The 13,944-nt window shown below is 41.4% G+C and overlaps 1 protein-coding gene across 2 annotated transcripts; it reads right to left on the bottom strand.

The window, feature by feature from the left end:
- Nucleotides 1-4,072: 4,072 nt before the first annotated feature.
- Nucleotides 4,073-13,680, bottom strand: LOC106561291 (endophilin-A3-like). 2 transcript variants are annotated; one of them, XM_014125079.2, is made up of 11 exons: nucleotides 13,473-13,680; nucleotides 9,265-9,333; nucleotides 9,033-9,105; nucleotides 8,796-8,939; nucleotides 8,138-8,271; nucleotides 7,669-7,827; nucleotides 7,250-7,353; nucleotides 6,976-7,100; nucleotides 6,747-6,779; nucleotides 6,544-6,597; nucleotides 4,073-6,319 (listed from the first exon to the last, which is right to left on the bottom strand). In XM_014125079.2, exons 1-11 carry the CDS (start codon nucleotides 13,515-13,517, stop codon nucleotides 6,111-6,113), a joined length of 1,149 nt encoding a protein of 382 aa, XP_013980554.1. In that variant the 5' UTR covers nucleotides 13,518-13,680; the 3' UTR covers nucleotides 4,073-6,110. The 2 variants fall into 2 exon arrangements, with proteins under 2 accessions (XP_013980554.1, XP_013980555.1); XM_014125080.2 differs by having other exon boundaries at nucleotides 13,573-13,647.
- Nucleotides 13,681-13,944: the final 264 nt, after the last annotated feature.

Below are 13,944 nucleotides of genomic sequence, written 5' to 3'. Positions count from 1 at the left end.
TTATTTTTTACCTTTATTTAGCATTACCACCCCCAACTAAACTATAGTATAGTATAAACCCATTACACTTTGTGGTATAAAATGGGAAAGGCAAAACAGGAAAAATTAAAATATTTGTTTACATTACCCTACCAACTAACCTAATACACTCCCAGGGGCGAAAATCTGATATCAACTTTGGAGGGGACAATTACATGAAATTTTCTCAAGAGCAATTCCTGAGGGGGACACCAAAAGTAGTGCTGTAACACATAGCCTACATTGTAATATGGTAAATGTATATTGAGGAACCAAAGAAGGTGTTTGCCGTACTCCTAACTACCGGTACCCAAAATGACACAACTAATCACAACAGCAATACCATTGCCTTTAACAAATCTTAGTTCAGTCACCAGTTTAAGTTGAGAGTGGTCTAGTCTTTGAGATATTAGGCTACTAGGGTTCTTACTATGCGTTTTGGTGTATTGAAAAATACTCTGATGTCCGTCTTTTATTTTTCTGCCATTTTTCTACCTGGCTGGCTGGCTGGCTGGCTACACACACAGTGTGTAGGTTATTTACAGTAGGAGATGGGCTTCTATCATCTTCAATCATTCTATTTGGGCTTCGATCTAAAAGGTAGCTAGCAAATGTGAAACGGATTAAAATGACAAGAGTTGACAGCTGTATGAGTTCACCATTTACACAACATATGCTGCAACCTTTTGTAATTTTAATAGTTTGTTTCATATTGGCTGGCTTCCAACAATAGCTGAATTTGCAAAGCTAGCGAGCACCAATTCAGTTTCAGTGGTGTTTGCTATAATCTTTGCTACCCAGGTTAAATAAAGGTGAAATAAAATAAATAAAAGTTCACTTGCGACAATTTAGCTTTTGCAACGAGACCATTAAATATATTTAAGACAATGGTAGATGAGAGTGTAGTTCTGTTCAGTTTGGATTTCAGTTTATCGCTAACCTTATCACAGGGACTTTGAAGCACTAACTTACATCATCTGCATGCTGATTCCATCTTTGACGATGCCACATAAATGGAATAGGTACTAGCTAGCTTAATAGTTAATATCTGCGCGCTAGCTCTGCATATTCAGCTAGTGTGTGTGTGCGATTGACTAGATTAACCTCACGTCAGTTACGTGCATTGAGTGCCTTTCAGACAGTAGATACGACCCCTCTGTTACCTTGCCAACTAAGGAACTGGCATTGGATCAAACCATTGTGAGGCAAAGGGTGGGGGGGTTGCAATCTTTTGAAACTTAAAAATGCGTTATTAAATGTCTATAATCAGCACAATTGCTTTCATTGCGTATTATTAATATTATTTAAATTACATAGTTATGTTTCAGTGATATATTGGGGGGGACAAATCATATTTTTCCCAGGATGGGGGGGTCGTGTCCCCCCCGGGATTTCCGCCCCTGTACACTCCTTAAAAACACACTACCCCATTCAGCTCCTGCACCATAACAACAACCTGGGAGGACAGGACACCACCACTAAACACACCCTGTAACTCTTCTGAAGTAAAATCTTGTATATCCAAATACTTTTCTGCAGCTGCCACCACATTTATTTTCTGTGATTTACGTTCCATTTCTGCCATTCAGTTGATAACCATTGCTATGAACGGCAAGAAGCCACTCTTACTGAAGCATATAGCGCATTCGGCTAGGAATTCAGACCCATTGACTTTTTCCACATTTTGTTATGTTACAGCCTTATTCTAAAATTGATTAAATAAATACAAATCCTCAGCAATCTACACACAATACCCCTTAATGACAAAGCAAAAATAGATTTTTAGAATTTTTTGCAAATGTATTAAAATAAAATAACACATACCTTATTTACATAAGTATTCAAACCCTTTCCCATGAGACTCGAAATTGAGCTCAGGTGCATCCTGTTTCCATTGATAATCCTTGAGACGCTTCTACAACTTGGAGTCCACCTGTGGTCAACTGAATTGATTGGACATGATTCGGAAAGGTCCACACATGTCTATATAAGGCCCACAGTTGACAGTGCATTTCAGAGCGAAAACCAAGCCATGAGGTTGAAGGAATTGTCTGTTGAGCTCCAAGACAGAATTGTGTTGAGGCACAGATCTTGGGAAGGGTACCAATGTCTGCAGCATTGAAGGTCCCCAAGAACATGGTGGCCTCAATCATTCTTAAATGGAAGCAGTTTGGAACCACCAAGACTCCAGAGTTCCTCTGTGAAGATGAGAAAACCTTCCAGAAGGACAAACATCTCTGCAGCCCTCCACCAATCAGGCCTTTATGGTAGAGTGGCCAGACAGAAGCCACTCCTCAGTAAGTCAAGACAGGTCGCTTGGAGTATGCCAAAAGGCACCTAAAGGACTCTGACCATGAGAAACAAGATTCTCTAGTTTGATGAAACCAAGATTGACCGATTTGGCCTGAATGCTGAGCGTCACGTCGGGAGGAAACCTGGCATCATCCTTACGGTGAAGCATGGTGGTGGCAGGATTATGCTGGGATGATGTTTTTGAGTGGCAGGGAATGTGAGACTAGTCAGGATCGAGGGAAAGATGAACGGAGCAAAGTACAGAGATACTTGATGAAAACCTGCTCCAGAGTGCTCAGACTGGGGCAAAGGAGGCTTCGGGACAAGTCTCTGAATGGCCCAGCCAGAGCCCGGACTTGAACCTTATCGAACATCTTTGGAGAGACCTGAAAATAGTTGTGCAGCAACATCTAACCTTACAGAGCTTGAGAGGATCTGCAGAGAAACTCCCCAAATACAGGTGTGCCAACCTTGTAGTGTCATACCCAAGACATGGCTGTAATCCCTGTCAAAGGTGCTTCAACAAAGTACTGAGTAAAGGGTCTCAATACTTATGTAAATATATTTCCATTTTATTTGTAATAAATTAGCAAAAATGTCTACACCTGTTTTTGCTTTTTCATTATGGTTGTGTGTAGCTTGAGGGACATTTAAAAAAATATATATTGTTCAGAGTAAGGCTGTAACCTAACAATGTGGGAAAAGTAAAGGGGTCTGAACACTTTCCGAAGGCCAATAAGTGATATACAGTGCCCATTTCTCTGTGCTGACACAGAGCTACTACTCCTCCCTGGGTCCCTCACCCTTGACACATCCCCTAATTTCTTCACTGCCTCGGCATATGACACCATCTGCACTACTGACTCTAGCCATCTCAACCTGCCTCTCTCCCACCGGATACTTCCGATCCCCAGCAACATGGTCACCCCTACACAACTTTATCCACTGAAATTACACACTTCCCACATCTTAATCTCCCTCCTATAAACTGCTGTGACATGACCATAAATGTTGTACCTGAAACAGCGCAGTGGATACAGCACAAATGGATAACTATTTTCCAACTGCGCTGTATCATTCAGAACCCTTTTTCCAAAATATTTAATATTGGTTTCATCAGACCAGAGAATCTTATTTCTCATGGTCAGTCTTAGGTGCCTTTTGGTAACTCTAAGCGGACTGTCATGTGCCTTTCACTGAGGGGTGGCTTCCACCTGGCCACTCTACCATAAAAGGCCTTACGGGTGGAGTGCTGCAGAGATGGTTGCCCTTCTGGAAGGTTCTCCCATCTCCACAGAGGAACTCTGGAGCTCTGTCAGTGACCATAAAGTTCTTGGTCACCTCCCTGACCAAAGCCCTTCTCCCCCGGTTGCTCAGTTTTGGCTGGTCAGCCAGCTCTTATAAAGAGTCTTGGTGATTCCAAACTTCTTCCATTTGAGAATGATGGAGGCCACTGTGTTCTTGGGGACCTTCAATGCTGCAGAAATGTTTTTGTACCCTTCCCAAGGATTGTGTGGAGGCACAGATCTGTCTCAAAGCTCTATGGACAATTCCTTCGACCTCATGGTTTGGTTTTGCTCTGATATGCACTGTCAACTGTGGGACCTTATATAGACAGGTGTGTTCCTTTTCAAAATATGTCCAATCAATTGAATTTACCACAGGTGGACCCCAATCAAGTTGTAGAAACATCAAGGATGATCAATGGAAACAGGATGCCCCTGAACTTATTTCCTTATTTGAACTGTAACTCAGGCAAATCTTTGACATTTTTGCATGTTGCATTTATATTTAACTTACAGTAGATGATAATACATCCAATGATCATATAACTGGTTTGATTGTTCCTTAGTGTAATTTCTTCAACATAATTGTAATTTAACTATAATTTCAATTTGTGAAACAGCAAGTGTTTGACAATAAATAGGAAAGAAATGTACACTACTTTTATATTACAGCATTCTGGGCTCATTCATAGTGATTGACACAAAATCTCTGACAATATGGCTTACAGCTAAATATTTTCTAGTTCAACATATTATTCCTAGACCCTACAATAGGATATAAATGAGAGGTGATTAATACCTTGTGTGTGTGTGTGTGTATTTCCTTACTAATAAAGAAAAATTAAGTGTGCAAATACAGTAATTGTCAAGGCTACAGCAACATATTTTTTAAAAAGTGCTTAAAGGCAACAAGTGTTTCTACTGTTTGTGGAAGGGGGAAAAACTATGAAAGGGATCATATTTAAGTGGATAAAGCACACACGCATCATAAACACCTTTAAAGTGTAGTGTAACATGAAACAGCTATAAAGATCACAAATGGTGTTTGATAAGAGATATTTCCTCTTCTCTTCTGTTCAAATTGATATGCAGACAAGTCTTAACCCTGACCTTTCCACAACGAAGGCTAGCTCATTCAATAGACGGTAATATTAAACATAATAAACTGGGTGGTTCGAGCCCTGAATGCAGATTGGCTGACAGCTGTGGTATATAATACCGTATACCACAGGTACGACCCAAAATAATTATACTGCTCTAATTATGTTGGTAAGCAGTTTATAGTCGCAATAAAGGCACCTCAGGGTTCTGTGGTATATGGCCAATATACCAAGGCCAAGGGCTGTATCCAGGCACACCGTGTTGCGTCGTCCCTAAGAACAGCCCTTAGCCGTGGTATATTGGCCATATACCACACACCCCTGGGCCTTATTGCTTAATTATACTGTCTACTCCCAAAGCTGTCTGTCGCCTGAGGGAATGCTCCACCTAAACACAAATGCGCCTCTCACATGATAGTTTCAGAAACATTTGGAACATTGCTTCTATGAATTTTTTTTAGATACTTACCGTGTAAAGTTGCACCCGGCTTTATTTTTAAACACCAGAAATATGGAATGGTTCAATGGAAACGTGAGTGCAAGGTGAGAGGATGTCATAATGGTGTGTGAAAACAGCTAGGTGCAACTTTCCTAAACTGCGCACAGTAAGTGTATCTTTTGAATTTTAAATATTATTTCTCGCTTATATAAAAGTAAAGTTCCAAAGATATCCAAAACCGTATCGCAAGTGTGGTGCATTTGCATTTCCACAGAGCGTCAGGAATAAACAAGAGCATTGGGATTGTAGTTCAAATGGAGCCAGCTGTGGTCCGTAAAATCCTCTGAGAACCCAAAACAGGTTCCAGCTGTAAACTGGGTATACCCCCCTTAGGTTCTGGAGAGCTAAATGAAGACATGAATATTGACCCTGAATATGGTAATAACAGTCCCAAGATTAAAACAAATCTTAATAAAGCAGCTGAAGTGTTCCATGATATCACAAAAGTGTGCTGAATTAAAAAGTGTCACACTACTAATTGACCCATTATTATGCTGAGGAAAGACCACTAGACAACAGAGGGGAAAAGTAACAAAAGGTGAGCTTTAGGCCACCTAACAGCACACAATGGAGACAAATGTAACTAAGATGGGCTTTCAAGGGAGAGAGAAAATATTGCATAGGACTGTCTGAAATGGTGTAGCCTTGATGAAACCTGTGGAGTACGCAAAGACATTGGATGTCAATAGCTCTATGGCCTCAGAAAATAAGGTGAAATGAAGAATTCACAGATCCAGGAAGAAGTGACGGTACCACCAAATGAGGCCGTCCTGAAATGCTTCTAACAGATAAGCTCAGAAATACTAAAAATTCAGTCAATAAACATCAGAAAGCGGAGTGACATTCATTGCAAAATAAGATTTCTAGAGAGTGCTCCGAGGTGATGACGTCATAGCTTGTGGTGCTACCCTGGTATCACTGTGGCAAAGGCACAAGGACATTGACGTAGCTGATGGGAAAAAAGCCAGACTCCCCGCTGATCATGCCCTCATACCAGTTGTCATCAATCTGGTTTGTGAGGATGATGAGGTCGCCCTCCTTGAAGCCCAGCTCTCCTTCATTCTCAGCCACAAAGCGGTAGAGCGCCCGGCAGCAAGGCTGGTCTAGGAAAACCTCACAATCATCTGAAAGAGACCCACAATTGCCTTGAAATTGATATCACTAGATGCCCACTAATTAGTCAGTCAATCTAAACAGTTAGTACTATTATGCACATACTGGTTATTTCCTTTTAATTTCATGATTTTATTTACATGATTTCCATTTGCTTGCATCACCAATATGATAGACAGGACATCATGGAAGGTTTTGGTCTGAAGTCAGTACCATGACCTGTGGGTTTACTCACGGTTACAGATGATGGGACTCTCTGGTCTTCGAGGTATGTTTGTGTACTGGTAATCTGGGATAAGTGGAGAAGGATGACAAGAAATAGCATATCTTAGTTGAAAGTCCTACTTCCCATACAGTTGCTGCATAGAAATATACAAATACTGGTATCCTGTTTTGAAATGCATGAAATGTCATACCCTAAAATGTATCAGTACTTACTTTTTCCATTGACAGCTTGACTTATCTGGGCATCTGCAACAAATTATAATGGACATATTAACGACTTCAAATGGGGAAAGCTATAGTGAACCATTCAGATGGCCCCAATTTACAAAAGAGACAGCATTTTACAATAGTAAAACATAATTTACACTAATAAACAATACAGAAATAACATTATGGAAATGAATTGAACAAATTAAAATTGCTCAACAATTGAGCCAATCACCTGAAGATATAACTGATTTGACTGATGATCTGTGGGAAGATCCATTTTGTTGTGTGTTGATTGTGTTAACCTTAATAGATTTGGGCCTGGGCTCCCTCTTTGGTCGGTTGCTTGCAATGGCTAGCCTAGAAAGAACGGGAGAGACAAGGTCACAAGTTCACAACCATCAACAATGAACCAAACCCAGGCAGTATGACATGTGCCTTGAGTACATGTAGCTCATGATTAAGTCCCTGTCTGAAGTGTATTTATTAATTTGGTTGATACAAATCACCTGCCCTGCAGACTTCGATTGAGGCTGTCCAGGATTTGGCAAGACTGGCGGTGATAGTCCAGAGCGGCCCCAATCAAAGCTGATAGGTGAGTCACATGCTCCGCCTGCAAGACCCGACCACAATAGATATCAGCACAGGATTGTCAATCTCACATGGCCAGTGGCCGGTATACATGATAATGAGCCAACAAGCTAACTTTCATGAACATGTTTAGAGAAATTTGCATCTCCTTGTTTATAAAGAAAAATAAACTTGTGGATATTTCCAACCCATACACTTCTCCCAAGTTGTTACAGGATTATAATAGGTTGATAACACTAATCCTGAATAGAAAAATATGTTTACACAATTACTATGGTATTTCCGTGACCATAAAGGGAGTGTGTTGTAGAACTGCAGTATTTTTATTTTTGCTCACATCACTTTCTAAGAGGTCGAACATGCTTCTCTCTGCCAGCTCTTTGGAGTCCGAAAACTTCTCCCACGCCTGCATGATCTCCTCGTCAGGTATCTTTCCTTTGCGTCGTTTCTTGTAGTCAAAGTCTAGCCGACGTCCTTCAAGTTTTCTTAGGTGGTACTGAAGAATGAATGATAAGTACATATGGATCCGAAAACACTCTTTTGCTTGTGAACAAGCATTTGATCCATACTGTCATAATCAACATTATTCATTTATGACACATACAGCCGTAAAATGCACTTGATCTTCATTTACAATGATAGGTAGACATCAAAGGACCTTAAACCTTAAGCCTACAAGCCGTAAATCCAAAGCCTAGTGGCCTAGAGCACATGGGTCAAAGACTACTAATCTGATACCTGTTCAGTCTGTTCCCTTTGCTGAAGCATTAATCATTTTGACTATTCTGAGTGGAGATGAGACTCACCCCTATTTCCCTCAACTCTCTGTCCTGGAGTGCCTGCAGTGGGTCGATGAAGTTGTTCTTCACACTGATGTCCAGGGAATCTCTGGCTACGGCCATCTGTTTCAAGGCTTCCCCAATGTCCGCCAGTGCACATCCTACATGGAATTCACAGACATGAAGACACATCTAAAAACAACTTTTGATTCTATTGAGCACATCATGTAAAAAGGAATAAACTGAGCTATTCAATAATTAAAATACATTCCAGGTCATATGATAGACCTCTAGATTTTTGGTCAGGGAGGATATTAGTGTACTAAGTGTTTGTACATCTCTAGGCCTGTACTTTTTTTTGGAAGAGGCAAAACTTACTGAAGCGTAGAACCTTACATTAGAACGATATTGATTTAACTGCTGAGTGCTGGGTTAAAAGCTTTCAGAGGTGAGACTCCTCAAGTATCTCACTGGTAACTGCTGGAGTATGTGTTTGGATGTAAAGCATTAGATACTGGGTTACAAACCTAGTTGGCGGACCAAAAAAATGAACTCTCGCTATGCCTAACTGGACCATAACCTGATCTGAATGTGTATAAAATATGTGGTAGTAGAATATGGTATGATATGTGTCGACTGTAAGCAGAGGCAGTTCGCTCCATGTGGGTTACAATTGTTGACGTACCAAAGGCAGAGCCGACTCCCAGTTCTCTGCCGTAGTGCAACATGCAGTCTCCCAGCATTCCCTCAGTCTGGGGGTACCCCACAGCCTTCACCTGCCCACGGATCCTGGACACTGTGTTGAGCATGCCCAGTTTGGCTCTATATGCTATGGATCAATATTGGCATAAAATATATCACATATACATTTTGTTGTACAATGAAATCCTATACTGGGCCAATATATCAAGTGATACCATACCTGGGTTTGGTTGGAGGTACTCTGTGGTTTTGGGCACAAGTTCAAGAACCATTTTGTGGGTCACATCAATTCTCTAAAATAGAATAATCAATGACAGAGCAGGGGAAAATTCTGTATCAGTGTTTTTGTCCCCTCCACATAATTCTGAACAGTATTCGACATTGTTCTACCTAATTTGACAAATTATTGTGTAAAAAGGTAATAATAGAAATGTAATAAAGCCCTGCCTCACCCTTTCCATTTTTTGAAACTCTTCATCCAGCTTTGTTCCCTCAGCCCCAATTATCTTCTCACTCAATAGCTGTGGCAAGATAAGAGATTAAAATATGAGGAAAGAGTGTATAATGGCAAAAGACAAAGCAAAAACCTTACTCTTTCAGTAAATAAGTTGGTATACAATTTGTATGGTAACGTGCTCGCTCTCCTCACACGAAAACAAGTTTATTTATATGTATGCATCAAAACATTGAAATTAAAAGGAGGACTATCGTAATGACGCGACTTTAAAAAAAATATATGTTTTTTTCCCTCTCCAGAATGAATGGGGCCCTGTACTGGCAAAACCAAATATTGCTAATAAGTAACTAGTAAAGTGAAAGTAGCCTAGGCTACATCCAAAAACTGGTGTGAACTCTTACACGGATGTACACAACTAGTGTAAAGGTTTTCCACTAGGTTATAACAAAGCCTGCACAATTTCAAACCACTCTTACTGTCAGCATGTTTAGTCCTTTGGCGGTCATTCGAAGAGCACTCACTGTCAGTGCTGGCATGCACATTACAAGGAACATAAAGTGTCAGCATATACATTTACATTACATTTACATTTAAGTCATTTAGCAGACGCTCTTATCCAGAGCGACTTACAAAATGGTGCATTCACCTTATGATATCCAGTGGAACAACCACTTTACAATAGTGCATCTAAATCTTTTAAGGGGGGGGTTAGAAGGATTACTTTATCCTATCCTAGGTATTCCTTAAAGAGGTGGGGTTTCAGGTGTCTCCGGAAGGTGGTGATTGACTCCGCTGTCCTGGCGTCGTGAGGGAGCTTGTTCCACCATTGGGGTGCCAGAGCAGCGAACAGTTTTGACTGGGCTGAGTGGGAACTGTGCTTCCTCAGAGGTAGGGGGGCCAGCAGGCCAGTGGTGGATGAACGCAGTGCCCTTGTTTGGGTGTAGGGCCTTATCAGAGCCTGAAGGTATGGAGGTGCCGTTCCCTTCACAGCTCCGTAGGCAATCACCATGGTCTTGTAGCGGATGCGAGCTTCAACTGGAAGCCAGTGGAGAGAGCGGAGGAGCGGGGTGACGTGAGAGAACTTGGGAAGGTTGAACACCAGACGGGCTGCGGCGTTCTGGATGAGTTGTAGGGGTTTAATGGCACAGGCAGGGAACCCAGCCAACAGCGAGTTGCAGTAATCCAGACGGGAGATGACAAGTGCCTGGATTAGGACCTGCGCCGCTTCCTGTGTGAGGCAGGGTCGTACTCTGCGAATGTTGTAGAGCATGAACCTACAGGATCGGGTCACCGCCTTGATGTTAGTGGAGAACGACAGGGTGTTGTCCAGGACAAACATGAACACTCACTAGCATAAAACCGAACTAAATGTTATGCCTGGAAGGTAATTGTGTGATTTGTATGCATGTTATCAAGCAGTCTCTCCATTGGCCAATCATAACTGAATACATTTAGAAACATAAGGCTTATAGTAAGTCCAGTATTGCATGCATGGTAAGCCTAAGCCATTAAATGCAGGGTTCTAAATTACATGGGTGTCTGGTTGGCACTCAAACGAAATCTGGGCAGCTCCATAATAGTAGAATAATATGGGCAACAGCATGGAAATGGTGTTGAAAATGGGCTCCCAATGTGAAGGCAATTAGGATTTAAAATCTCCTACACATTCATACCTGTGCTGTAGGCATTACTATCACTTATGCATGATTCATGCTTCATTTTCACACTTGAGTTGTAAAAGTTAGCCTAACTGTTCCTCCTCTATAGAAACCAAGCATTACCACACTGATACCTGTCTTGTGCCAAGATGACAATCTCTCCCTCAATGTGATCAAGACAAAGGAGATGATTGTGGACTACAGGAAAAGGAGGACCGAGCACGCCCCTATTCTCATCGACGGGGCTGTAGTAGAGCAGGTTGAGAGCTTCAAGTTCCTTGGTGTCCACATCACCAACAAACTATCATGGTCCAAACACACCAAGACAGTCGTGAAGAGGGCACGACAAAGCCTATTCCCCCTCAGGAGACTGAAAAGATTTGGCATGGGTCCTCAGCTCCTCAAAAAGTTCTACAGCTGCACCATCGAGAACATCCTGACTGGTTGCATCACCACCTGGTATGGCCACTGCTCAGCCTCCAACTGCAAGGCACTACAGAGGGTAGCTCGTATGGCCCAGTACATCACCAGGGCCAAGATTCCTGCCATCCAGGACCTCTATACCAGGTGGTGTCAGAGGAAGGCCCTAACAATTGCCAAGACTCCAGCCACCCTAGTCATAGACTATTCTCTCTGCTACCGCACGGCAAGCGGTACCGGAGCGCCAAGTCTAGGTCCAAAAGGCTTCTTAACAGCTTCTACCCCCAAGCCATAAGACTCCTGAACAGCTAATCAAATGGCTACCCAGACTATTTGCATTGTTCCCACCCCACATTTTTACACTGCTGCTACTCTCTGTTTATTATCCATGCATAGTCACTTTAACTCTACCCACCTGTACATATTACCTCGACTAACCGGTGCCCCCACGCATTGACTTTGTACCGGTACCCCCGTATATAGCCTCGCTACTGTTATTTTATTGCTGCTCCTTAATTTTTTGTTATTTCTTTTTTACTTAAGTTTATTTAGTAAACACTTATTTAAAACGGCATTGTTGGTTAAGGGCTTGTAAGTAAGCATTTTGGCGCATGTGACAAATACAATTTGATCTGACCTGCCCTTTCCAACAATGTCAATATCAGAGATTAAAGACATTTGGTATATCCTTGTTAACACTGAACAAAAATATAAAAATGCAACATGTAAAGTGTTGGTCCCATGTTTCATGAAATGAAAAAAAAAAATACCTGAAGTTTTCCATACACACAGAAAGCGTATTTCTCTCAAATTTTGTGCAGAAATTTGTTTATATGCCTCTTAGTGAGCATTTCTCCTTTGCCAAGATAATACATCCACCTGACAGGTGTGGTATATCAAGAAGCTGATTAAATAGCATGATCATTACACAGGTGCACCTTGTGCTGGGGACAATAAAAGGCCACTCTAAAATGTGCAGTTGTCACACAATGCCACAGATGTCTCAAGTTGAGGGAGCGTGCAATTGGCATGCTGACTGCAGAAATGTCCACTAGAGCTTTCGCCAGAGAATTGAATGTAAATTTCTCTACCATAAGCCACCACCAATGTCATTTTCGAGTACTTGGCAGTACGACCAACCAGCCTCACAACCGCTAACCAGGACCAGCCTGCACAAGTCTTCCACAGCCGGCTTCTTCACCTGCGGGATCGTCTGGGGGAGCCCCTAAATGAACCTAAGAATTGATTTCTGATATGAATTGTAACTCAGTCAAATCTTTTAAATTATTCCATTCATATTTTTGTTCAGTATACATCAATTGTATGTTATGCAGTTAACTGACTGAAGCTGTAGGTCAGTCATGCACATCTCACTCCAGCGTTAATGCTAAATTGTAATTATTTCACCACTATGGCCTATTTATTGCCTTACCTCCCTAATCTTACTACATTTGCACACACTGTATATATTTTTATATTGTTATTGACTGTACGTTTGTTTATCCCATGTGTAACTCTGTTGTTTGTGTCGCACTGCTTTGCTTTATGTTGGCCAGGTCGCAGTTGTAAATGAGAACTTGTTCTCAACTGGCCTACATGGTTAAATAAAGGTGAAATAACAAAAAACAAAAAATGTAAATGCCTGTAGATCCCCAGTTTATTGGCATTGCTGTGTAGATAGTTGCTCTTGATAGGCCTATGCTATTTGGGACAGTCATTTTAGTGGTGACCCAGTTAGTATCCCTGGCACTGGCATTGTTTACTGAAGGTGTGTTCAATCACGCCTTTACAGCTAGAGTAATCTCTTATTAAAACCACTTTAGAAAACAAAGTCCAGAATCCACCAGCACAAAAGCCTACACATAATCGCAATTTCTGTAAAAAACATATGATACTTTACGCATTGTGTCTTTATTATTCCTATCTGTAGGTCTTTACAGTTGATATTGGTTGGTAGGCCTATACTGCCCTAAAATAAAGACATGAATTCATTGCCCTTCTTGGCGCGTTGCCACAAAACGTCATACTTATTATCGCTGAGGCAACGGTTGCTTGCTGAAGTGTATGGGCTTTATCCACATGGCGCCATGCTAACAAAACACAATGCACTGTGTCGTCTCCTTACCTGACTTGCTTTGTGAAATTGCTTCTTAAACCCGGCTACCGACATCCTTCAAGAATCAAAATGCCTAAATAATATATGGAAAGAAATAATGGATGCCAACCGTGCTCTAATAGTTGACCCGTTGGTTAGCTACATTGTGTCCAGATTGCCCTCCATCGTCGCAATGTATCAATGCGCTAAATCACTTCACCCGGTCTGTTGAGTCCTCGAACACGATTGGTTGAGAGCTTCTGGTTGATGTACATTAAAGTGCCGACGTTTACGTTGCATAAGGCATATTACAAAACAGTAACATTTACACAAAAAATCAAGTGGGACAAAATTACTGTTAAAGCCTATCAGTACATTTAATTGTTTTACAAAATATGCTATTTGTGGTGCATGTCAGGTGGCCTAATCAGCCTATAAAAAGGTAGGCCTATAGGATGCTACTGTATAAAAAACGATTAAAACGAATTAATGTGGATTATCT

This window comes from Salmo salar, chromosome ssa10 (genome assembly GCF_905237065.1).
Source record: "Salmo salar chromosome ssa10, Ssal_v3.1, whole genome shotgun sequence".
Taxonomy (NCBI): domain Eukaryota; kingdom Metazoa; phylum Chordata; class Actinopteri; order Salmoniformes; family Salmonidae; genus Salmo; species Salmo salar.
Note: the sequence above shows the minus strand (reverse complement) of the source record. Positions and strands in the feature narration are given on the sequence as shown.